The sequence below is a fragment of the Manacus vitellinus genome, unplaced genomic scaffold (genome assembly GCF_001715985.3).
Source record: "Manacus vitellinus isolate BGI_N305 unplaced genomic scaffold, ASM171598v3 scaffold_2_pilon, whole genome shotgun sequence".
Taxonomy (NCBI): Eukaryota; Metazoa; Chordata; class Aves; order Passeriformes; family Pipridae; genus Manacus; species Manacus vitellinus.
The window spans coordinates 36114818-36138761 of record NW_021940208.1 but is presented as its reverse complement, the minus strand read 5'-3'; the positions used below and the strand labels follow the sequence as shown (position 1 = coordinate 36138761).

The 23944-nt window shown below is 34.8% G+C and overlaps 1 protein-coding gene across 4 annotated transcripts in view; it reads right to left on the bottom strand.

Moving 5' to 3' along the window:
- Positions 1-480: 480 nt before the first annotated feature.
- The window catches only part of PIBF1 (progesterone immunomodulatory binding factor 1), a 114203-nt gene continuing 90739 nt past the window's right edge, over positions 481-23944 (bottom strand). For 3 of the 4 annotated variants that reach the window (XM_029960850.1, XM_018071531.2, XM_018071532.2), the window contains 3 exons: positions 22311-22395; positions 2929-3108; positions 481-783 (listed from right to left, as the gene is read on the bottom strand). In XM_029960850.1, coding sequence (XP_029816710.1) covers positions 733-783; positions 2929-3108; positions 22311-22395 — 316 coding nt within the window. In that variant the 3' untranslated portion in view covers positions 481-732. Of the gene's footprint in view, positions 784-2928; positions 3109-22310; positions 22396-23944 lie in introns of those variants that run through there. The other variant, XM_018071533.2, reaches the window with a different exon arrangement.

The following is a 23944-nucleotide window of genomic DNA, read 5'->3' as shown; positions in this document are numbered from 1 at the left end:
AAATATGGCAAGTTACCCATTTCACCATTACAGCCTTACAGTACTCACACATCAGGGTTCCTTTTTTATTATTTCATTGATGTAACTACACTACTATCTAGTCCATTAAGTATCAGTGCTGATAATTAGGATGCATTTTATTGCTTCTTTAGAGTATTTTTTAATGCCTTTTTGGTTATACAAATGACATCAAATGACAAACTACAAATCAAAGCTGATAAGTAATTTTTTTTCCAGCTGACATGAATTTCCTTCATAGAAAGTAGGATATAGTTTAATGCTAGATCATGTATATTTTTTAAATTTCTGTAAGTCCGAACAGTTGCAAGGAATGTGGCATGAAACACAGGGTCCAAGAAAAATAATATAAAAAAGCTGAAACATGCATTCATTTGAACACTCTGAATAACATGTCCTTTAACTGCCCAGATATAAATGTGTACAACATGCTAATGTTTATTTCTCTTTTAAAATTCAAATATATGTTAGTAAAATCACTGCACACATTATTTCCACACATTTTATAGACACATTTTATTCACATGACAGATTTAAAAATTATTTTATGAAGCATAAGATTATTTGACAGTTATAAAAGAACCAAAACAGTTGCTAAAACCAAAAGAGTTGTTTGCTTTTATGGTAAAAAGGGCATCATTATGGGGAAAATAACTTCCTTTGAAGAAAAGCTCCACAAAGAATTATTTTGAATACTTCTGGAAAATGCTATGGTTATGTTTTCTTCTGCAGTTTCTTGTACCATACAGGTGCCTCTTTGTTTGTCTGTAAAATAAAGAACATTTAATTGTGAGGCAGTGAACATCAGAGAAAAACATGCAATCTACACTAAAGTCTCTTTCCTTCTTCTGTAGTTTGCAGGGATAATTGAGTTTTTTGCTTAAATGCAAATATTAAAAACAAAAGTATGCATTTAGGGTTACTATTACAACATATCTGTATTAAAACCTCCCTATTTCCAGGTTATAAAAAGCAGACTATACAGTAAAAGCTAAATGATTTTTAAAAATATCCATCACAACGAAAACATGCATAACTGTGCCATAAATAGGTTTCATTTGAAATAACATCATCTGACTTTCCCAGTTGAGAAGAGAATGGAACTTAGTAAAGAGATCTCAGGTGTGCCAAAACTGACCAACACTTTATGCAGAAATTTAGTTCTTAAAAAATGATAAATAAAAATAAAAGAATTCAGGAGTTTTCTGACACTGTAGACAGTATTTTAATTGCAGAGAATTATCCGTGAGCAACTTTGCCTTGCCTTCATAATCCTATGGGCTACTGCTACACAGTCAGGATTGCTTAACATTCTTGTTGCAAATTCAGTGGTGGTTTGTATAAAAGAAAATAGTTTTAGTTTTTATAGAAATAAAACTAATGAAGTGGAGGTGGAACACAGTAAGGACTATTCTGCTTTCAAGGTTGGTTATAATCTCTTGAGTTAGTGAATACCATCTCTTTAGTCTTTTGTCCTTAAACTTTCTAGTTCCATTTTCTTTCTGCTCTCTATTCATTCTTTCCTCCAAGACTTAGTAACCATTCAATTTAAAGATCTACTTTATTAATTTTGAAGAATTCAGTTACAAAAATAAATCTGCTCTATCTGTGCAAGCTTTAAAAATTCTAGAAATTGACCTAAACTAGCAAAATTTTCACAGGACTACTAATTTCTTTTCCCTATCTAACAAGAAAACCTATGCCATCTATATCCCTAAATAAGACAGGACAGATTATGCACTGAAACCCTGGATCATCTAGGCAAACTAATTGTTTTCTCATGTTTTGGATCACTGAACAGCTCCATCAAAGACAAAGTTTGAGCAGTATGATTTACCACTACCAAAAGGACTGTGAATGAGACAGCACTGGGTAAGCCTCTGTTTAGTCTCATAAGCTATCCAAGCAAATTCTGAACCCCTAAAATCCACCAATGCTCTCACATCATGTCCAAGAGATGCAGCCATTTTCTACATTTTGTGTTATAAACCCAGTGTCTGGTCTGCTGCAACACAAACCTCATACTGTTTAAGACACTGAATATTAAAGTGCCCACCAGGAAAAGAAAAGAAAAATATCCAAAACTCATATTCGGACCAAAATAGCACATATGCTCTGTAGTGTGGATACACCCTACAGAAAAGTAGCATCATGAAGTGTAAATAGGAGTCATGATTTGTTTTGAGATTCAGCAGTGCAAGTTGTCTCTCTTGAATTTATCAGTTCAGACATAGCCATAGTCAGAAACTTCTAAACCATTTTCATGAAGCTTTCAAATACCAGAGGCACTAAATCTAAAGTGGGCCACTTCATGTATTAAAATCCAAGCATTTAGTTTCTGAAGGAGTAAAACAGGGGTTTATAATATCAGGTATCCTTAGCAACAGAGGTTGCTAAGGATATCAATACTGATCTTCCATTTCTTTAATATATATTTAGATACATACACATTAATATACATCCCTTTCCCAAATCTTCGTTCACGAAGCCTAGCCATGATACATGACTATAAGTATACATAAATACACCTATTTCCTCACTCCTGCTGCTCAGTATATATGCACACACTCCACTCATACATGATCATGATAGATTTAAAATAATACAGTTGGTGAATCCCTACGACTATTAAAATTTTGCTAACTACTCTTAGTATTGAAATATTACAATTTTTTTTTAAAAAAAGACCTAGTTTGCTGTGAACTTAAGATGTAGAAAGTATCAAATAGCTAAATAACATAAAAAACTGCAATTTATCTCCTCAATTTTGACCACTTCATAAAGAGCTGAAAGTATTTAGCTGAATTAATTATACATCTTCTTGACATATGAACCCGTGTTTTTCTTTTTAAAAAGTGAGAAGAATTTATCAAAAAAGTTTATGGCACTTACTCTTACCATAGTACTTACAAATAATGTTGGCTTAGGTGTAAATATATTTTCTTCTTCATGTTCTGGCAGCAGTTTTACTGAAGGGTTTGATTTGTTTTTTCCAGTTGCACTTCTTACATCAGTATGAGACTGAGGTAGATTTTGTTCATAGTGTTTACCATGTAGACTAATTAGAAACTGCTTCATTGTGGCTAGTTCCTATAAAACCACAAAAGAATAATGCTAAGTTATTCAGTTAAATTACATTTGAACTTATTAAATATTTATTTGTTAATAATAACTTTATATTCACCAAACTAAATGTGTAAGTGGATCAGCAAAGATAACAAGAATGAACATATACTTGCTATAATTAATAAGATTACTAATTGGACCCCAGTAAACGTAAAAAAATAAAATGGGCACGGAGGATTTACATAAGTCAAATTTTGTCTTGCTTAAAGGCAGCAAAAGAGAACATTTACTGTACAATAGGAACCCACTATCTCTTTTAATTTAAACTTCCATTTAATTTAAAAGAATTTATTTGCATTTATTTTGTCAGGCTGAGAGAGTTTACAAATCTAATTTGAATGACTGTGACAAACTGGACTTTTGAGCACTATTACTTGCACAGAAATCATATAAATACATTACTAGAGACACATATGTGTCTTTATATCCAGATTAGAAAAGAAAAAAAACAATGAAAAACCTTAAGAGCATGTACAGCAGAAACAGGATCAGAGTGGAAAAGAAATTTTGTGGAAAATTAAAGTTCCAACATGGGAAAAGAAAAATGACAACATATAGAAATGCAGACATTTTCTGGATATCCTAATAATTTGCTTTGAAAACAATTTGGATTAATTAAAAAAGTAATCTTTCCTTACTACTTAGTTGAACAAAAGAGATTATTCAAAATGTACAGTAGAGTGAAAAAGGAAAAAAATAGCATTTTCTGACTTTAACTGGACATCTTCTTTTGTCATCTTGCATCACACTTAGTGCCTAATGTTCCCCTTCTGGTCTATGGAAATTACAGAATTTAAAGCATGAATTATTATTATTACTACTACTACTATTATTATTATTTAGAGCATTCAGTATTGTAGAACAGAAAAGCCAGTAGAAAAGCCTTTCAAAGTAAATTTTAAGATGCTACATTTTTTTAAAACTATTATTGTTTCTGTTTTCTTACTTTTTAGAAATGGTGTTGTCTTCAATAAGCAATACTGTTACTGCATTAACATTCTTTATAATTAACATTTTATCTTATCTCTCAACAAGAACAGGGCAATTCATATTTATAGCTGAACGACAAACATTTGTTACATCTTACCTATTTCTTAATACTTGCCAGAAAATTACATTGATGCACATTCTATTTTCATTGCATTATTAGTAATGAGTTAAAAAAAGGCCTCAGGCTTTTAAAACATTCCTGCCATATACCTTCTCTCTGTCCACTGCTGCTTTTAGTACAAGATACAAAGTCAAAAGAATCATGCTGTAGCCTTTAAATTGTCGCACACTAACTCAGTTACATGAATGGATGTTACACTCCACAGACTGGCTTTATCGAGTGTACAAATTGTTCTTCTATCTCAGTCATTTAATATTAACTATTTGCATAATTCAGCCATGTGTGGTGGCATGTTGAAACAGCATGACTGCAGAGCAGCTGTTTAAAAGGACTGCATAGCTGATGCCAACATGTTTTTCAAAGTTGTAAGCTCTGCAAAGATGTTGCCAAAGCGACACATAGACAGAATTTCTTGATGAAAATAACTCAAGTGAGTATACAGCAATAAATACACCATCGCAGGAGATTAAATTGTACATAAACAATGTTTTGACATTAGCAAATGCTGTTCCTATACTTAAACTGTATTATTCTGTGGACCAAATAGTTGCATGTTTGAACAAGGCAAAACCCCAAAACTGTCACACAGATTTATTTCAGAAACAGAGCTGAAACTTGTATGTGTAGGGTCAAATTCTCTTGTATCAAGATCTACTTGGCAGTCTAAAGTCTTCTCTACTTTAAAGAATCTGTCCTGTACTTGACAGCACTGTCTGTGTGAGAGGTGACTCTCCAGGGCCTATTCCAAGTCTGAACACAATCTTCCCCTGTGACAGGAGGATTCTCTAATGTAAAGCTGTAGGAAGGAATGACAGGGACTAGGGATGAAAAATTAGTCCACAGGGATTAAGTTATTTTGGCATCACAGACAAATTTATCATGAGGATTTAGCTAAGGTTGCCTTAATATTTGTTCTAAACCCCCTCCACATTTAGTGGGCAAAACCAAACTTGGCAAAACAGCACAAGAAACACTGAATCCAACAGAATCACTGGTATATGTATCGCTAAACAAGAAAAGAAAATCGGCCCAACAGATATGCAAGAGATTTGCTGTTTTCAACCAAGGAAATACTGAAAACAAAGTTCCATCTTGAACTGCAAAAAATTTAACCATATCTTTAGATTTCTCTGCTCCTGAAAACAATCTTAATCCTTACCTTCACTTTTAAGTTATAAACGAGAGTCATTAGCACTACCTGCTACTGTTGGCATGCTACTCGGATTCCATGAATATGATTTTCCAATCCTAAGATCTGGCAAGTTGGTCTAAAAAGCTAGTAAGGAAAAAGCAGCTCTGGAGATTGGGTTGAGAATGTGAACTTGTTCCAATGGGAACAGGACCTTGTGAAAAAAGGGGAAAGTAGGTATTGGAGTTTAAAGCAGATGGGAAAAATCTTTTGTGTAGAAGGATATGTACTAGTTTCAGGATAAGCTAAGAAAGGAAGATGTGAAGAGGAAGGGATGATTAACATTTTTGATATATTTTTAATGTGTCGAGTCCATGCAGAGCTGTGCAAATTGTTTACTTACAATATTCCCTTCAGTTACTCAGTGCACTGTAGAAAACAGTGTTGCTAAAGTTCTGCATTTCCCAATTTCCCTGTGGAAGTATTTGATCTTTGCCATGCTGACTCCTGGACATCTAAGCAAGTGATGCCATGCAAACTGTGTGTCACTGTGTTGAGGCTTCCAGGTCTGAGGGATTTGGCTTTAGAGAGCCAGACAGCAATCCTTCTTGGGAGCATTACGAGTACTGACACCTCTGAGTGGATTCACCCAGTTCCTCTCTGGGCTCAGTGAGTCTCATTGTCACAAACTCCAGGAACACAAGCAGCCGCTCACTGCTTATGCAATATTCTGTGGGGACGTGGCAGTGCAGACACATGGAAAACAATGCAGTTAGCAAGATGGGTTAAGATGACACGAGGAAAAAAATTAAATACTATGTGGCTGGTACAAAAACAGTGTTTATGTACAATTAGTGTCACCCATACAAACAAGTGTCAAGACTGTATTATTAAATATTTTGAAAGTCTGTCCATAGAAACCTGAAGAATTTTTGTTAGGGATGCTAACCTGCTCTGCATACCAGCACAACTGCCAAAAATCAAAGTAATGAGCTGTGTGACACATTAAGTGGGATTTCATTCAAACTTATAACACCTAAGTTGATGTATCTAAAAGTAAGTATCTAAACACGAGCTAAGAATCTGATTTCCTATTACGGACAATGTAGCTTGGAAAGTGACTCCATTCAGAACTGGGATGCCTATTGGTACGCCGGCTGAATCATGTTGTAACAACACTACATATTGACTAGGCTGCTCTTAACTACAAAGCAAAGGAAGACACTTACTTCACCACAGACACCTCCATTTTGATACCTAAATTTAGTTGTCATAAACTGAATCCATTTCCCACGTCACTATCCTTATCACTTACTTTTCTCAGACTTCTACTTCAAACAGCTTTCATCCTGAATAGCCAATGTACAATCATAATTCCCCTTGCACGTATATTGGAAGGATCAAATTAATTTTTAAAAAAGAACTGCATTTTTAGAACAAGCTTTCACACCACAGATTATCTACTTGTTTAAGTTTTCCAAAACATATATTCATACTCTAGAACAATCCAACATCCTGTATTGCACTTACTTATGCATATCAATTCACATTTAATGAAGATTACTTTAACTATAAAAGAATAATTGGAAATTTTGCATACATAACCAGAAAGTAGCCAGAATTCAAAATAAGTGATTAAAATGAACGGACTGAGAACACAGGGAGCAACGTAGAAGGAAGGTGAAGTAAGGTAACATGTATTGCACTGTAAATAGTATCAGAAGAAATTACTTGCTTATTTCCATTTATGTTTAGTAAGATATGTCCAACAACCTTAGTTAAAAATAGCAAAAGCAATTTTGTGTGCCAATATACAAACAGAGAAGGAGATACAAAGATTGAATTCAATGATCTTGGAGGTCTTTTCCAACCTTAATGATTCTGTGATTCCATATTTAGGTACAGACAACAGATAGACATCAGACTTTCCCATGGTGTTAATTAATTAAAATGTTTTCTGATTTGGCATATTTTCCAAATTCTACCTTGCTAATTTATTAAGCTCAATGCTATCAGTGTTGGTGTTGTGGAACTAACTGAAAATTATCAAGCTTTAAAATAGTGTAAAAGGAACCAAAACAAAGGAGTGTAAGTAATTTTTAAAAGTTAAGATAAAAAAGGAAAAATAGTTGGATGTTACCTGCTCATATGACTCATATTTTGGAAAAATATGAGAGTTTTATTCTGATGTTTGATTTTAAAGCAAAAGTAAAAATAAGTTATACTTTATTTAAAATTGGTTTTACCTGTTTATTATGGATAATTGAAATAGTACTCAGGAAAAGAGAGACTGAAGATCAGTATTGGAATACAAAGGATAAAATTTGATTCCTTAAACTAGCAATGCAACTAGAAAAAAAAGATTCACAAATGCAAAAATAAGGCATGCAGCCTTATTAATGTATTTTGAGTTATAGATACTATAAAGGGATCTCTGTTAACATTGGTTTTGATGTCCTTGATACATGTTCACACACACATGTACAAAAAGAGCATCTTATATTTTCATAATTCAAAATCAGTATAATATTAAATATTATAACAAAACCATAATTTAGATCACCAAAACAAAATGGAAAACAACTGTCTGACAGGGAAAACGACTGAGGCATAAAAAGGAGTTGTTTTATCATGTAACTAATTGATGAAACACATGAAAAAAATTGCCTACATTAAGCACAATAGGCATTTATCAAGAGTCTCATTTCTTTTCAGTGAATTGTTAAGAGTATAATTTTTTTTTTTCTGTCTTTGTCATGTAACTATAATTGAAGAAAGAATCCTCTGTGTACACTCAAAAACTCACAATGGCACTTAACATTATATATGTGTGTCTATAATTATAATAAATATGTGAATCTATATAAACAGTTAAAATTATACATATTTATATGTCATGCTCTGGAAGCAGACGCAAAAGAAAAAAAACAACTGGCTTACAAGAATCAATTACATACACATTAATTCCTCTGTTCTTATGGCAGGGATGTCTTGCGCCTCAAATAATCGCCATAAAATGATCTTAAAAAGAAGCTTTACATAGATCAGTCTGAACAGCTGGAAATCCTCAGTAGGAAGAACTGTCTACCTTTGTGGTCTGAACATAGTTAATTTGGATGGTAAATCTAATGGCTTTTTCATATCACTAAAATAACCACAGAAGAAGCCTAAGGATGCCAGATCCATCGGACTCCTTTCTTGTGCAGTAAAGCCCGTGGTTAAGTATCCTCTCAAGCCGAAGTGACTCTCATAACAGCATGTACAGTTAACTGAACCTTTACCATGATGAATGGTATTCTACTTTTAGCTTTGCATATAGAATTTAGGAATTCTATATGTAATTTATGACTGCATACCTTTATGAATTTACAATTGCAAACTTCACCTTGGATTATAACTCCATTTTGAAGCAGAGAACTTGTATTGTGGAAGCTGAACAAGAGATTTCTGCCCTAGAAAATGTATCAGGTTCTGGCAGAACCACTGAATTCTGATGACTGACAAGTGTTCCCAGAGAAGAAAATAGCATAAAAGTGAAAGAATGGAAACACAGAAAAGGCACTAAATACTATCATCTTTAAAAAAGAAAACCAATCTCACTCACAAAATCAGAAAAATCAGTTGAAAGAGAGACAAAACTAGAGGTTTCCTTCCTCAGAGATGCTGCTCAAAAGTTAAGGTCTCTCAAAATTTGTGAGTCAAGCACTAAGGTGATGATTTCATTCCTACTCCCAATCCGTAAGTCTCCTCTACTGTGAAAGCAAAGCATGCATGTTTAGGACCTCCTTTGAAAAGCTTGTATTCCTCACTTTAAATGCCATATGGTCCCCATGTGGTTAAATTATAACTCAAAAAAAAATATGTATCCAGTCTGGAGAAATTTGAGAGATTACAGCACTGTCTTTAGGTCCAAGAACAGTTGACTGTACATCTCCCATGCATGAAAGGAACTGAACAAAACATTGCTTCAAAAAGAGATTTAGTACACTACAACTTGAGCCCAGAGACTCGACTCTTCTCAATATGGAAGCCAAATAATAGGTTTGACTTTAGCAGTCTGGTGACTACATTAACTTCGAAAATAACAACAACAATAAAACCAATACATATAATAGAACATGCAAGTGAGGGAAAACAGCCATACTGGGATGAAAAACAGGTTCGTGGCAAGTCAGTGAAATCTGTCTTCACATGCACATATCCTCCCATTTAGGCAGCTATTGTAGTCTTCAAACAAGTCTGCACAGGGAAAAGCAGTTCAGAAAATGAGGTTATGGGTGTATTAAAGAATACTGATTTGAGAAACCTAAACCAGCACTTAAGAATGCTATATCCATTTGGTAGTGTCCTATAAAGAGCTTATTTCAGAATGATTTCTCAAGTCTCTCAAGAATTAAAAGTTCATGTTCAATACACAAGTGTTCATAGAGAGATTCAGAGAAAAAAACCCCTTTTACACTTCCTATAACTCCTTCTTGAGAGAAAGTGATCTTAATATGGAAAAGGGCAGGGCAGGGTGGTTCAGAAGTAACCATCTTCACAGTTATCTGTCTCAAGGTGTTCACTAGGGTCAAGCTTGATGGGCCTATCAGGTGATGGTAGTGAAAATACTAAGGATATTGCCCTCTATGAAGTCCTGTGCATTTCCTTACTTGGATCCCCCTTACACTCCTACTGTAACTTTCTGTGAAAATAAAGGTGTGTTAAAAATAAAGTTGTATCACTTAATCACTGATACTAAGATGGAGAGGGATCTTTGTGAGAACTCTGGTTGCAGTTTGGCTTTGGAACATGTGACTGGATACATGGTTGAATTTCCTCACATTGTCCTTTAGGTATCTTAGGTAATAACACTTAAGCCTAGGCAAACTAGCTTGTCTGATCCCTCTATATAGCTGTTGGTTAGAAATTCAAAGGTAATATTAATTTTGCTCATTTTAAATGAAGATATGTTAAATCTCACCATAATAGTACCTGCTTTTCTTTTCTGACTACAAATCACTAGATGATTGTCAGATGCAGATATCTATACTACAGATTTTTAAAATTAGGCAAGACCCATCTCTGCTACTTTGTCACTTGACAAACAACTTCTCAGATCATCTTTACACTGGCAGTACTTGTTAATAGCACTGGAGTTCACCAGTTAAAACAGAGGTAAACAAACGAAGCTCTCTGTACAGACTGTTGGCATAAACATATTTCTAGAGAACAACAGGCTAGATGACCGAAGTAGAACCTGATTCTACCTTTCAACATACACAATGACTTGTACACAGCACTTTGAAGAAAAAATCTGAGTATGATACTTGAACTTTGGAGTTCACTAGAGAAAAGAGACATATGTGTCATTATCAAGGAATGAGACTCTTGAGAAAAAGTAGTACCTACAATGTCTCCTCTTCAAAACTACTGACAACTCAGACAAAGCATTATTTTAGAACTGTTCTTCATGGGTTTTATTTCTCCCAGAGACACACTGCAGAAGATTGCCTACAACCTGGAATTATGTCTCCCTTTTTTAGCTCAAAATGGAAAAAAGACCAAGACTATTAGCACACATTTAACAACACTGGACAGTAACATGAATGATGACAAAATGTGAAATAGGAGAAAGGCACTACGGAAGTGCCATTTTGATGTGACAGCAAAATAAAGCAAATGGTAAGTCAGTCCATTCCACTGTTTAAGACTGCAGATGGATTGGATGCAGTGGCACAACTGGTGCAAATTCAGGTTCAACAGTGGAACTCTTTGAGCTTGTGCCTATCAGCAGTAGAATGTACATGCACAACAGAGCTCGAAGAAGATTTTAACAACTGTCTATGAAATTAAGAAAACATCACAAGTCATGGTTCAATCCTTCAAATAAGGCAGTGTATTTGACATAGTTGCATCCTAATTGCAGCTGTCCTGGAAATATGAGAAGTCAGCAAGAATTCTGGTGTAAGAATTGCACATATGGTCATCTTAGGCACATGGATATACACTGTAAAGCTGGGAACTGGAAGACAGTATGAAATGTCCTGATCAAACAAATGAACCTGATAACTGGGTGGTGGAAAGATGCCAGACCATATGCAGGATGTTGATAGCTTCTCTGCACTACACTTAATTCACAAATTCTCTATATCCCAGTGCATATAAAAACTTAAAATGAACTGACAGATCTGTGACTACATGGATCTACAAACTACTTGCAGTTTTATAAGGTGAATGCATTAGAACTGTGTCAACAATAAAATGGCCCAGACATTGCAGTGAACAGCTTCTGGTTTTTTAGATACATAAAAATCTCTGCCTATTTCAGCTGTGTCTTGAATTTGTTCTTAACAGTTAAATCTTCCTAACTTAACAAAAACAGGAAATTATTTGCCTCATAATTCAGAACTTGCATGTTAAATTCTTAAGTTTTTTTTCACTTTTGTATTGAGAATCAGAAGTATATTTGTAATTGTAACTAATTTCCCCAATATTTTTTTAATCTGAGCTATTGTGATATTCATTTAGTCAAATTAAAGTTTAATAAAATGTATGCTTTCTTTAGGAAGTATGATTACAGGAAATGGATGCTAAAATACTAATATGTCAAAACGCCTTTATTTTCATAAATTATTATGTAGAAGTTACTGTATTTTCTGAGAAGGTAATATTCTAGTTTGGTTCTCCCTATGTCTTTGTTATTTCTTACAGAGTATTTAAAATCACTTTCCACTTGGTAATATTCAAATGCTACCATAAAGTGAATAAAAGTAAAATTTTTACAAAGTTAGATATGCAGCAGAATGTGATAGAAATATTCATAGCCAATACAGAAAAAAGGAGTATAACATTGATTAAATGTTAAGAAAATCTGAACAATTTCAAATTGATCAACAGCTAACAATTTCTTGTTTAAACATTTATCACTTTAACTGATTCTGGCTCTCTTAAAAATGTGTAATTTAAAATCCACATGCCAACTCCATCCTATAATCCATACATAAGTTGAATTTTCCCTATGAAACTTCCTGCTTAGTACACAACTGCTCAGTGTGAATGGAAAGAAAATTCTTTCAAGAATACATATGAAAATAGTAACACATTCTGAACAACACAGCTCCAAGAAAAGAATGAATGTACGCGGTCGTTAAGTCCTCCCTTTTCCTAAATTCAGCACTATTTGGAATTCATCTTTTATTAAAGCTTGACAGAAACAAAAGAAATAACAAAAAATGAGAAATACTGCTTAGGAGAGTATTTTTCTTTGTAAAAGATGAGCCAGGAACTTCTCTACACTCGACTAGCAATGTAAATGTCACTTTGTTTCTCCAAGCTTAAAGCCGAGAATAGCTCTGGGGCTTACTTATGATGCAGAAATGTCCCTGTAATCTACTTAGAAAACATGCAGAACATTAATAGAAACTAGAATCTTGGAACATAAACGTAGCATAAGAAAAATGATAATTACTCTCTGGCTTAACATTTCAAAAGAGCTAAGCATTGTACATCAGCATTTATTTTATATAAAACAAGTTGCAGCACATAGATGAGCAGGAAGTCGTTCATTTTAGAAACACAAATAATTTTGACATTATCGTGTACAATCTTTTTACACAGAAAAGAGGGGGAAGAGGCAGCGATAGAGATTGTTTGATGGCACCTGTTACCAATCACATCTTTTCACTTGTGTCTTCCAAACCCCCGCAGATACCTCTTCCTTCCCCTCTCCTCCAACAAAGCGGTTTTCTCCTTTTATCCACTAAGCTTCCATCCCTGGTTTAACACGTACTGCCCTCCCCCTTATGACTGCAAAGCTTTTTATGAGCGTCTGAACTTCTCTCTACCTCTGTTTTTTGCAGATGGCAGCTGCTACTCTCCAGGTTCCTAAATCCAACACATTGGCTTTCTGTCCTAGGTTATTCCTAGTCAATCTTCTTCAGCACAACTTAATTACAGCTAAAGATAGTATTAGCCAGACTTTAAAGTATGACTAATAATGAAATGCTGAAAACTCATCTGGAATTCTCAAGGTCATTGCTGAGACAGAATTAAACTTTGGGCACAGAAAACTTAGCAGTGAGGGGCAGGTCCCAAAGGCAATGTGAAAGTAAAAAAGATAAACATGGGAATAAAGGAGTAACTGGTCAAAGTAACGTAGAGCAGAGATACTTCAAGAGACCTTGCCTCTCCACATAAGACGACAAAAAGAATAAAACCATCTGACTTTCATTTCATTTTTGTGGGCCAGATAAAGGGATAACTACTGAGAAGTACTAGGGTTTTGTGCAGGATACTGACATGAGATGAATGCAATCACTTGAGCCTATTCTAGAATCTCAGACACTGTGAACAATGTCACAGAATTCTGATAATTCACATGGCCATGTTTAAAGTCTAACATGCATAAAGATTTACATAAATCCTTGGAAACCTTAGCCTGATAGTTTATAGAAGCTCTGAAAAAACTCTTAGGGCTATTAACAAACTATGCATATCCTAACAGGACTAATTATTAGCTATTCCTCCTGCTTGATCATGTGGACTCTCTCCAATCTTAAACACAACTGGAGAATGCACTTGGCAGCTATTTATCAAAAAACAAAAAAAGGTCAGATTTTCTACATTTTAAAGACAATGAAATAACTGTTTTCTGTTCTTAATTTCTCCTTTCTCTCTCACCTGTTCGGTCTTTTTCTCTGTGTACATCTATTACATACGCAATGTTGCCTTATGTTTATCTCCTTTTCTTGCACCTCACCAGATCTTCTGTTTGCTTGGACAAGATAAACTAGACTTTCAATCTCATTCACATGAGACCTTCAGCCTGCTGTGAATTTTATCTTTTTTCCCCCCCAGAAAATATGATACAAAAAATATAAAATATCCATTCTACAGCTCAAAACATTTTTTTTTAAATTTATATTTTAAATTTTTAAGATTTAATTATTCATAGACTTGCAGGTCTTTGGAAAGTGGTCTTTTTCAGGAGATTAAAAGTGAATGTAAATTCTCAGAATGAAACAAAGTGAAAATGTAATTTGTTTGTGAAACTACTTCCAAATAGCAATCAGTTCCAATATAAGAAGATGACTTAGAGAAAAGAGTTAATTTGTGTCTAGTTAGGCAAAATAAACATTAAGGAGATTTTCTTTTCAGGCTTTTGAACTTAAATATGTAAGAAACAAAGAATGGTTGTGATTAAGATACTACATTAGGACACATGAACTCTTAACCTCTGGCAAAGAGGTTGGGTAAAGCACCGCTTCTTTTATTTTGATTGTTCCTTCTGCAAAACAGGGATAGTTTTCTGCTCTAAGTTGTGGGTATAATATTTGTGAGATAGGTGTGCAGTTACTGTGGTGAAGGCCAGAGAAATATTCAGTTATTAAACAGGATTATTTTGACATAATGATAAGGAAGTGTGAAAACCTGGAACGGGGTAGAGTTACAAGGTTGTAGAGGAAAAACATCACATTTACTCATAAATGGTGAGTTACACATCAGATGTGGAAAGTTTCTGACCTGGCAATTGGAAAATAAGTTCAACATAGTAGTCACTTGGGCAATTAGCATTTTAATATTAACCTGGTATTTTCAGCAACAACAGCTCAGTGAGAGTTTTTTATACTTTAATATGTTTTAAATAGAAGCTTGCAAAGGCTAACCAAAATAAATTTTAACCCAATCTGTTCAAAGATTCCTACCAATTCACGTACACATATTGAGACAGATTTAACACTCAATTTGAGTGACATGACAATTTACTGACATAAGCTAACTGGCCTTAAGTAAACAAAAAGCAATCAAACCTCATGTGTCTGTATCCATTTAACTGATTGATATCAAATAGGTTTATTTAAAGTACTAGTACATGTTTTCTACTTTGTCCCCTAGCAGACAGCCAGAGCCTGGTTTCTGGTTGCTAACTTCTGCTGAAGAGCTTTGGCGCAGTAACACATGAATGTGTCAATAAGGCAGGTGACTAGTTCAGCAAGTTTACATTCTATCACTTGTATGCACAGCTGCTAGTGCACTATGAGTGCACAGATGTGTAAAGGAGATAAAATATGGGCAGGTTGTCATATCTTTTTAATCAGTATATAATATTCATGTGCTGATAAATATTAATGTCTGCATAAACAATTATGTTATAGGAAATTAATGACTATTGTAAGCCCTAATTTGCACCATTTATGTCCCAATTTTTACCCTTTTATTTCTTACTACGATAGTTTCACAGTATTAGTTTTACCTTTATAGGTTGAAAATTACCATATTGCGAGACATCAGATACTGGTGATTTCAAGCAGTTAAAAAAAATAGATAATGTAAATCAAGTTCCTTATATTCATACAAATGGAAACTGATCTTAGCACTTGCAGGAACACCTACTGAAGTCTTCTATTGTGGTCTCTTATACCACTGTCTCATTTTTTGTTTTCAAGTCTCCTAGAATATTTCTATTTAAAACATAAAAAGAATCCCTCCATTTGTTCTACTTGCTCTGCTTTTTTCCCCCCAAACCCCAATTCATCATGAACTCCACATTAAAAATATAAAAACCAGTTTGCTAATTTTCAAGATTTTAGAAGTCAGTTTCTACACTCCGGACTTTGAATTGGAAAAGCTAAAATAGATTTAATTGTGCACATTATTAGTTTTCTTTACTATGACACATCTGCATCTTAAATATCTGAAGAAATACTACAATGCTATACATCAAAGCATAGCAAATTTATAACCTCTTAAATGTAACCTCAGGAAATTATTACTAAAACTTCTTGCCAAACATCTGAGTGCTGACAGACTGCCCTTCCAAGTTTTCATGTGAAGTTTGAAAGCCAATGGATAAAGTCTAGAATTGCACTTCTGATGTTACAAAATACTAACAACTGCATCGAGCATGAAAGGCAAGATCACAGAGCTCATGGTAAATGTTTCTTTAACTCAAAGGCTGACTGTTGGAAGGAAAAAAAAATGCAACAAACTAGATAAAAGGAATGATGGATCAAGAGCTTCAGCTAAAAAAGATTTAGTAGATTCATCCCACTTAACTTTAGCACTAAACAGAGAACTGTACTTCAGTGCCTTTAAGTTATAGATTCCCATTATGTGCACAACACGATAAAGTTTGGATGCAGATAAAGGATGGCACAGAAGCTGGTGTGCTATACTCAACAGTTTTGGACATAAAATGCCCTCTTTATCATAGGTAAGTAATACTGACACATAAATATTTTTACTTGCTTTTTTCCTTGCTGGACTCTTTCCAAAGGTGATTCAAATTGCTAACCTAACAGTCAGCCATTTCGTAGTTTTCTTTTTTTGGCCAGGTTAGGTTTCTGTTCAGTGATTTGAATGGTCCCAGTGCAGCATTAGAGATGTGTCAGAGTTTGTGCAAGAGGAGGTAGGAGGAGAATCAGGAGTAAAGAGGTAAGACAGTGTTATAGCTATGTGGTCAACTCATGCATAAAGTATAATTTCATCTAGATTTATGCTTTTAAGGAACATCCTTCTCTACCTGTGCTTCCCTGACTGTACAAAGACTCTAGGGCAACAAAGTCCAACTCTGGGATAAGAGGTGCAGTTAGTTAGTTAGTGGGAAGAATCAAGACTACAACTTAGGGGGTTTTTTTTGGTGTGGTTTGGTTATCCTAGTTAGAGGGTCAAAAGTGTAAAGTTCAGCTGATTAAAAAGAGAACACAGACTACAAATAATAATGCTAAAAAAATTAATCTGGATTTGAAATACTCTTTTAAAAAAAAACCCCACACTGTTTACTAGAAGCTTATTAATGAGAGACTCCATTGTTCCTCCAAACAATGTTTTATGCTCTTCTGATGAATCTGGAAAAACAAATATCTTGCAACACATATAAAATATCTTATTCTAAAATCAACTGAAAAATTTGGCTGTACTAACTGTACTTGCTGTCTTGCATGAAGAGACTTACAAATGGCACCAGGATACTGCATACCCCAGTTCCTTCAGAGATGGCAGTGGCACAGGGAAGGCTTTATTATGAACCTCTAAGAACATAATCTCAACATGATCCTGGATACTGATCATTCAAGATAATGCCATTGAGCTCCCTCTCAAATAGGAAAGTTTGCATTTATCTATATGAAGAAGATAAGAAATTTTATCCTACCAGCTGATTCTCAGTGATCTAAATGAAAAGCTGGATTAAAAAGTTTTCCATGTTCATTTAATAATTAATTCAGGAAAAAAGGAAGTAGCAGGATAAGAATATAGCTGAAAAAAATAAAAGCTTCCATTATTCTCCTTCATGGGTGGACACAAACTTTAAAGACTTTGTATAGTGACTAGTTTTCACTTTGATTTCCCACAGCAAAATATAATAATCATCATCAAATTAGATGTCTACATAATTTTAAATAATGAGCTATTTTATTACATTAGTATCTAGTGTCATTTTTTTCCTGTAATAAAAGAGCTCATGTAAGAGTCCTATATAAATTCTTTCAAGATTCAAAGTTTAACTTTTTTCTTCCAAAATTAAAATCTGTGAAAAGAGAAGTAAGATTAAACATGAATGTAAGTTCTTTTTTTTAAAAGTGTATAAAGTGCTATAATTGTCTCCAAAGCAACATTACGAATCCAGTTGATATCACAAAAAGATAGAAATAAAAAACCCCAATCCCTCAAACTCTAACATTGCATTAAAAAGAGTTAATATATTCTGAGACCACACAGGCTGGAATACCTTAAGTCAAAACTGTACACTTATTGAAACATGTTGGAAGACAGCACTAACATTGTTCTGGTATTTTGCTTGTACTTTTAACATACCTAAACTTCATTTTATGTTAAATATGAATATCTTGGGTTTATCTATTCAAGAATTCTAATGTTCTACTTGCAAACATGAAGGCAACAAGGTAATTCCTAACAAGACATGACAGCTTAGTATGTGCAATGACTAAACGAGACTGATAGTAACCATTTTACATGATAGCATGAACACAACACATAAACCCATAATTCATATTTTTTTCCAATTGCATAAATCTGTATTTACAGGTTGCATATCACTTTTATTTAAAAACACACACCTTGTTTAAAAGCAGTTAACTCTTTACTAACTCAAGATAAGAAAATTTAACTTTTTTATTATGATGACAAAAAAAATATAATTGAAGACTAACTCACTACAAACTAAGTTGCCCTATCCTGTACAAAGATTTCAAAGCACGAGATAATTGCCTTTTAGAGAAATTCAAAGACTGTAAAACTAATGGAAGAAGTACGTATTAAAAGTAAAAAATAAAAGGCTGCACTAGGAATAAACAGAAATGACAGAATTTAAACATACACACACAAACAAAAAGCTATTTGTTATTTTCACACATTTTCTGGAAACAATTTTAGCTTATTTTTTGTTTCTTAGGTGTTATTTTTGTGCATAGTACTGGCATTTTGTAATTTTCTTCCCTCAAATATGAGACTTCTAGTGTTTCTTTTTTAGTGTTTATATCCTTTTCTGCATAGGTGTCTTTAAAAACCATTATCACTGTTTGGCAAAACCAGTATGACTAATGTGGCCTATTTTTAACAGATGTAAAAAGAAATTTGAGAAAACAGTAATAATTTTGGAAATATTTGCTCAATTCAAACATTCAGGGTATGAGGAACATCAAAGATAAAGTCTGTTTCAGACACAAGTATTTGCTTTCTTTTCTAATCAAGCCCTTCCTGATCATTTTGCACAGTTTGAAAATCTTAAGTGGTGAAATGACACAAAGAAGCAAACTGCTGCATATTAGGAAGAGATTACGAGGGTACTTATAGGGACTAATGTTATTTGGATGTAAACAATGTTGCACACCTTTGAGTTAGAACTTTTACAGCTTTCTTAGAAAACATTACTAAATTTTACCTTTCTTTATAATTTACTACTGTTTGTAATTAGCTGCAATGCATGTCAATGACACTACTAAAATGAGGAACCCAAGGCGTAACTACTTTGAGAACATAACTATTTGGCAGTAGCCCTACTTGGGAGAAAAGGACTAGGAACAGGAAACTTTGAAAGAAATTAATTTGAAATCAGCCTGCTAAGAGCCTATCATAGAAAATCCACTACATTTTTATAGAATTATGTTTCCTCACAGTATTTTTCATAAAATTAATACAAGAATATGATAAAGCATGAATATAATAATAAGGCTTAGAAATTATCTAGAAATGTTTAAATCACAAAATGGTTTGGGTTGGAAGGGATCATCTAGTTCCAAGCCCCTGGCCATGGGCAAGGGGAGACCAGAATGCTCAAAGCCCCATCCAACCTGGCCATCACACTTCCAGGGATGGGGCATCCATAACCTCTCTGGGTAAACTGTTCCAGCCCTCACCACCCTCACAGAAATTAATTTCTTCCAGTAACTAATCTAAACCTCCTCTCAGTTTGAAACCATTCCCCCTTATCCTATCACTATATGCCCTTGAGAAAAATCTCTCTCCATCTTTCTTGCTGGCTCCTTTCGGGTACTGGAAGGCCACAATTAGGTCACCCTGAAACCTTCTCTTTTCCAGGCCAAACAATCCCAGTTCTCTCAGCCTTTCCTTATAGGAAAGCTGCTCCATCCCTCTGATCATCTTGGTGTCCTTCCTCTGGACTTGCTCCAAGAGGTCCTGTGCTGGGGACCCCAGAGCTGGGCGCAGTGCTCCAGATGGGGTCTCACCAGGGCACAATAGAGGGGCAGAATCCTCTTCCTCGCCATGCTGGCCACACAGCTTTTGATGCAGCACAGGACATGGTTGCCTTTCTGGGCTGCGAGCACACATTGCTGGCTCATGTCCAGCCTCTCATCCACCAGCAACCCCAAGTCCTTCTCAGCAGGGCTGCTCTCAATCTGTTCATCCTCCCCAGACTGTACTGATGGCAGGGGTTGTCCCAATCCAGCAGCAGCACCTTGCACTTGCTGTTGTTAAACCCCATGAGATTCCCATGGGTCCACTTGTTTGTCCAGGTCCCTCTGGATGGCATCCCATCCTTCAGGTGTGTCAGTTGCACCCCTCAGCTTAGTGTTGAGGGTGCACTTGATCTGTCTCTGTCATTAATGAAAATACTAAATAACACTGGTCCCATTACAGACTCCTTGAGGAACACCACTTGTCACTGATGTCCATCAGGACTTTGAGCTGTTGACCACTATCCTCTGGATGCGACCTTCCAACCAATTCCTTACCCACTTAACAGTCCACCCATCAAATCCACCTCTCATTAGTTTAGAGAGAAGGATGTTGTGGGGGACCATGTCAAAGGCCTTACAGAAGTCCAGATAAATGACACTGGTAGCCCTTCCCATGTCCACTGATGTGGTCACTCCATCACAGAAGGGCACTAGGTTGGTCAGGCAGGACTTGCCCTTGGTGAAGCCATGCCAGCTGTCTCAAATCATCTCCCTGTCCTACACATGCCTTAGCAGAGCTTCTAGGAGGATCTGTTCCAAGATTTTCCCAGGCATGGGGGTGAGGCTGACAGTTCAGTAGTTCCCAGGGTCCTCCTGTCTACCCTTTTTAAAGATGGGTACAATCTTTCCCTTTTTCCAGTCGCAGTTACATTAATAGAGACCAGTGCATTTCATATAAACAAAGAAATAACAAAACCCCCTCCAAAAACCCAAACGAAAAAATCCAACCCAAATCCAACCCAAGCCAAACATCTGCCTTTGTTTCAGTCTTGAATTTAATATTTAAATATACATGTGGATACAGACATCAGAAATAACAGCTATTGAATGATTACTTCTGATGCACCTGCAGATGTTCCTGCCAGGTCAATGACACCTGCAGTTTGGAGAAGTATGTTCAATTATTCTCTTCTGAAACTTGACTATTTTAATCTCTTACGCATGGAACTTCACATGCACTTCAATCAATTTGGAGAGTTAATGGCAAAAACTGTTCTGTGAGGAAATTGTATCAGCCAAACATGCAGTGCAATTCAGAAAAGAAATGACATGATTTAAGAACTTGCTTTCTTTTTACTTTTAGGTGATTGTTTCACATTTGAGTTCTGCACTCAAGGAACAGAATTAGAACAGTCTTCATTTAAGTTGAGACTCAGACTCAGCTGCCAGTAAAATTATTTTGTTTTGGTTCTAAGAAAAAGTAGGTTTTTAAGTGGTCAGGAGAGACAAACTGGTTTGGACCAATTGATGACATGAGTTTTGGTTTACTGAATGGAATGTGGGGAATAGCATGAAAAGTAGATGATGGAGAACAATTTTGGACGTGCAGTGAGAGGACTTCAAGAGGTGCATAGATAGTCAGTTTTCTATGAAAATAATGTAATAGAATGAGTGATAATGCAATCTCTGGGGAGTTGTAGATTCCTTTTAAGGAATCTCCTTATCTCCTCTCTTACCATGTCAGGTAAGTACATAAAAAATTACCCTGACTCTTGTCTGAATGAAACCTGTGTAACTACTGTCCTGTTTCTTCTCCCCAACCCCTGTTTTGGACTTGAAAAGAAATTCAAATTAATGTATTGGAAATTAATTGCACAATGTTTTGGTCCAGGTTTTGGTTGCAAGGATTAGGGAGCACAAAGAGATCCTGGCACATAGAGATTGTGGCACATACAGGTCTTGCAGATTACAAGTGTATCAGTTTCATCATCTTTATCTAGATACCTGTTAAACGCTTGAAAATTCTAAACATGTTGCAATGCATGTCTGTTGGATACGAAAGAAAAAAAAGGACAGAGACTAAATCATCAGAGAGAATTTAGCAACTGAGAGTACAAACGAGACCCTCTCCAGTACCTGACAGACACAATCACCTGTGTTTCACAAAATGACACAGATAAAAAAGCCCCAAAAATCAAACCAAAGGAAACCGATTTTTTCTCCATGGTTTAAGGCCCAGGAGAGAAGAAGTGCACTTATGGTAGTAATGCTAAAAGATGAAGATTACCTCATGGTCATTTAGAAGTCTCTCCAAATCTGCTGCCATTTGATTCTTGACACGCAGCAAAGCTGTCTTTTCTTTATTTAAAAGACTGGTAAAAAGAGGATAGGAAATGCAGTAATAGCAACACATAATCTCTTTTAATCTCGTATTCTGGCTGAAACATGCATTTTCTAAAGCTAAATACTGGCAACAATAAAAGTCTGCTTGAGCAATTGTACCTAATGATCCTTTTCTATATTCAAGCACTGAAATTTTTATAAATGGGCCTGAATGTACTGATATACACAAAATCTTATTTTAGTCAAACAGAAAAACTATTCAAAGCCTTCATAAAATGTTTTTGTTTTGTTTTGTTTTTTTCTCTGAAGGGTAATTTAATTATCAGAATATTCTATAATTATCTCTTTGTTTCTTCCAGGGAAAATGAGCTTATTTTATAAGCAAAGTAAGGCTCCTTATATCTACACTTCTATATCAAAATGCGGATTTCTTTGTTGTATTCATCACTAGTAGCAACACACACTGTTCTCAGTATCATCTCTTTTTATACTACTGTATTTAGAATTCTGAAAATAGCAAATTGAAGGAAGAATAACATCCAGCTCTCTTTTAGCTGTGTAGTTTATGTGAAAATTGTAAATGTATTTTTATTATTTTTTATTTTTTATTCTGGGATAATGCATGGGATCAAATTTGTCCTATGAACCAAGTATGAAAACTGTTTTAGCATGAAGGCATGCTTTATTAGCACAATGTCAAGTTTAAGTCTAATTGTTCTTTTGTTTTGTAGTTATAGAATAGGAACATTTGAACTGTTTAGCATACATATCGTGATTCCAGGCAGCAGTTCTATTATAATTAAATGTATTTTCACACTTAGTCCCAACATGAGCTTCTAACAATAAACTTCAGACTAATGCATGCATACATATAATCTAGTTTGTTAAAATAGCCACAGAGATTTTCTTGGAAGACCAATGTTATATATGCCATGAGCATGACTTAAATAAATAGGCTGTACAATATAAACTGTAACCTAAATCAAGAACTATGAAAAATGTAATTCTGCATATGGAGTGCAAATATGTAATACTGAATACAGGTCAGGAGTTCAAAAGCAAATGTATTAAAATTTTATAAATGGAATGGAGCAATTACATATGTTGTAAACACAGATTATTTAATATTTCCAGTATTTGATCCAGAAATGATCAACAAAATAAATCAATCTTTAATTGGCCATGTATCAACCGCTTGTTTCAAATAAGGAACATCCTCCTTTGCCCCAGAGATTTTCTGGCAGTTCCTTGCAAGCCCTGTATTGTAAATTATGAGTGTCAATTCCTTCTAGGCATCCATTAATTCTCAGAAAAAAAAATGTATGCTTTTGCCAAATTGCTAAACTGTTTCAGCTATTTAAAAGGAAAGCAGTAACATTTATGAAAAGCTATAAAGATATTTTAATATTTTCAAGTGGGTTTTTTTCTGTCACATTTTTAATCACGATGAAATTGCTGTACTACTTTTTTCCTGGGTTCGTGTGTTGTAATTTATTGGTATGTCACTTTGTCTTGGATTTCTGTATTTCCTAAGAACATAAACTAATCCTTCAAGAGGCTGGCAAACTTATTAGTTCT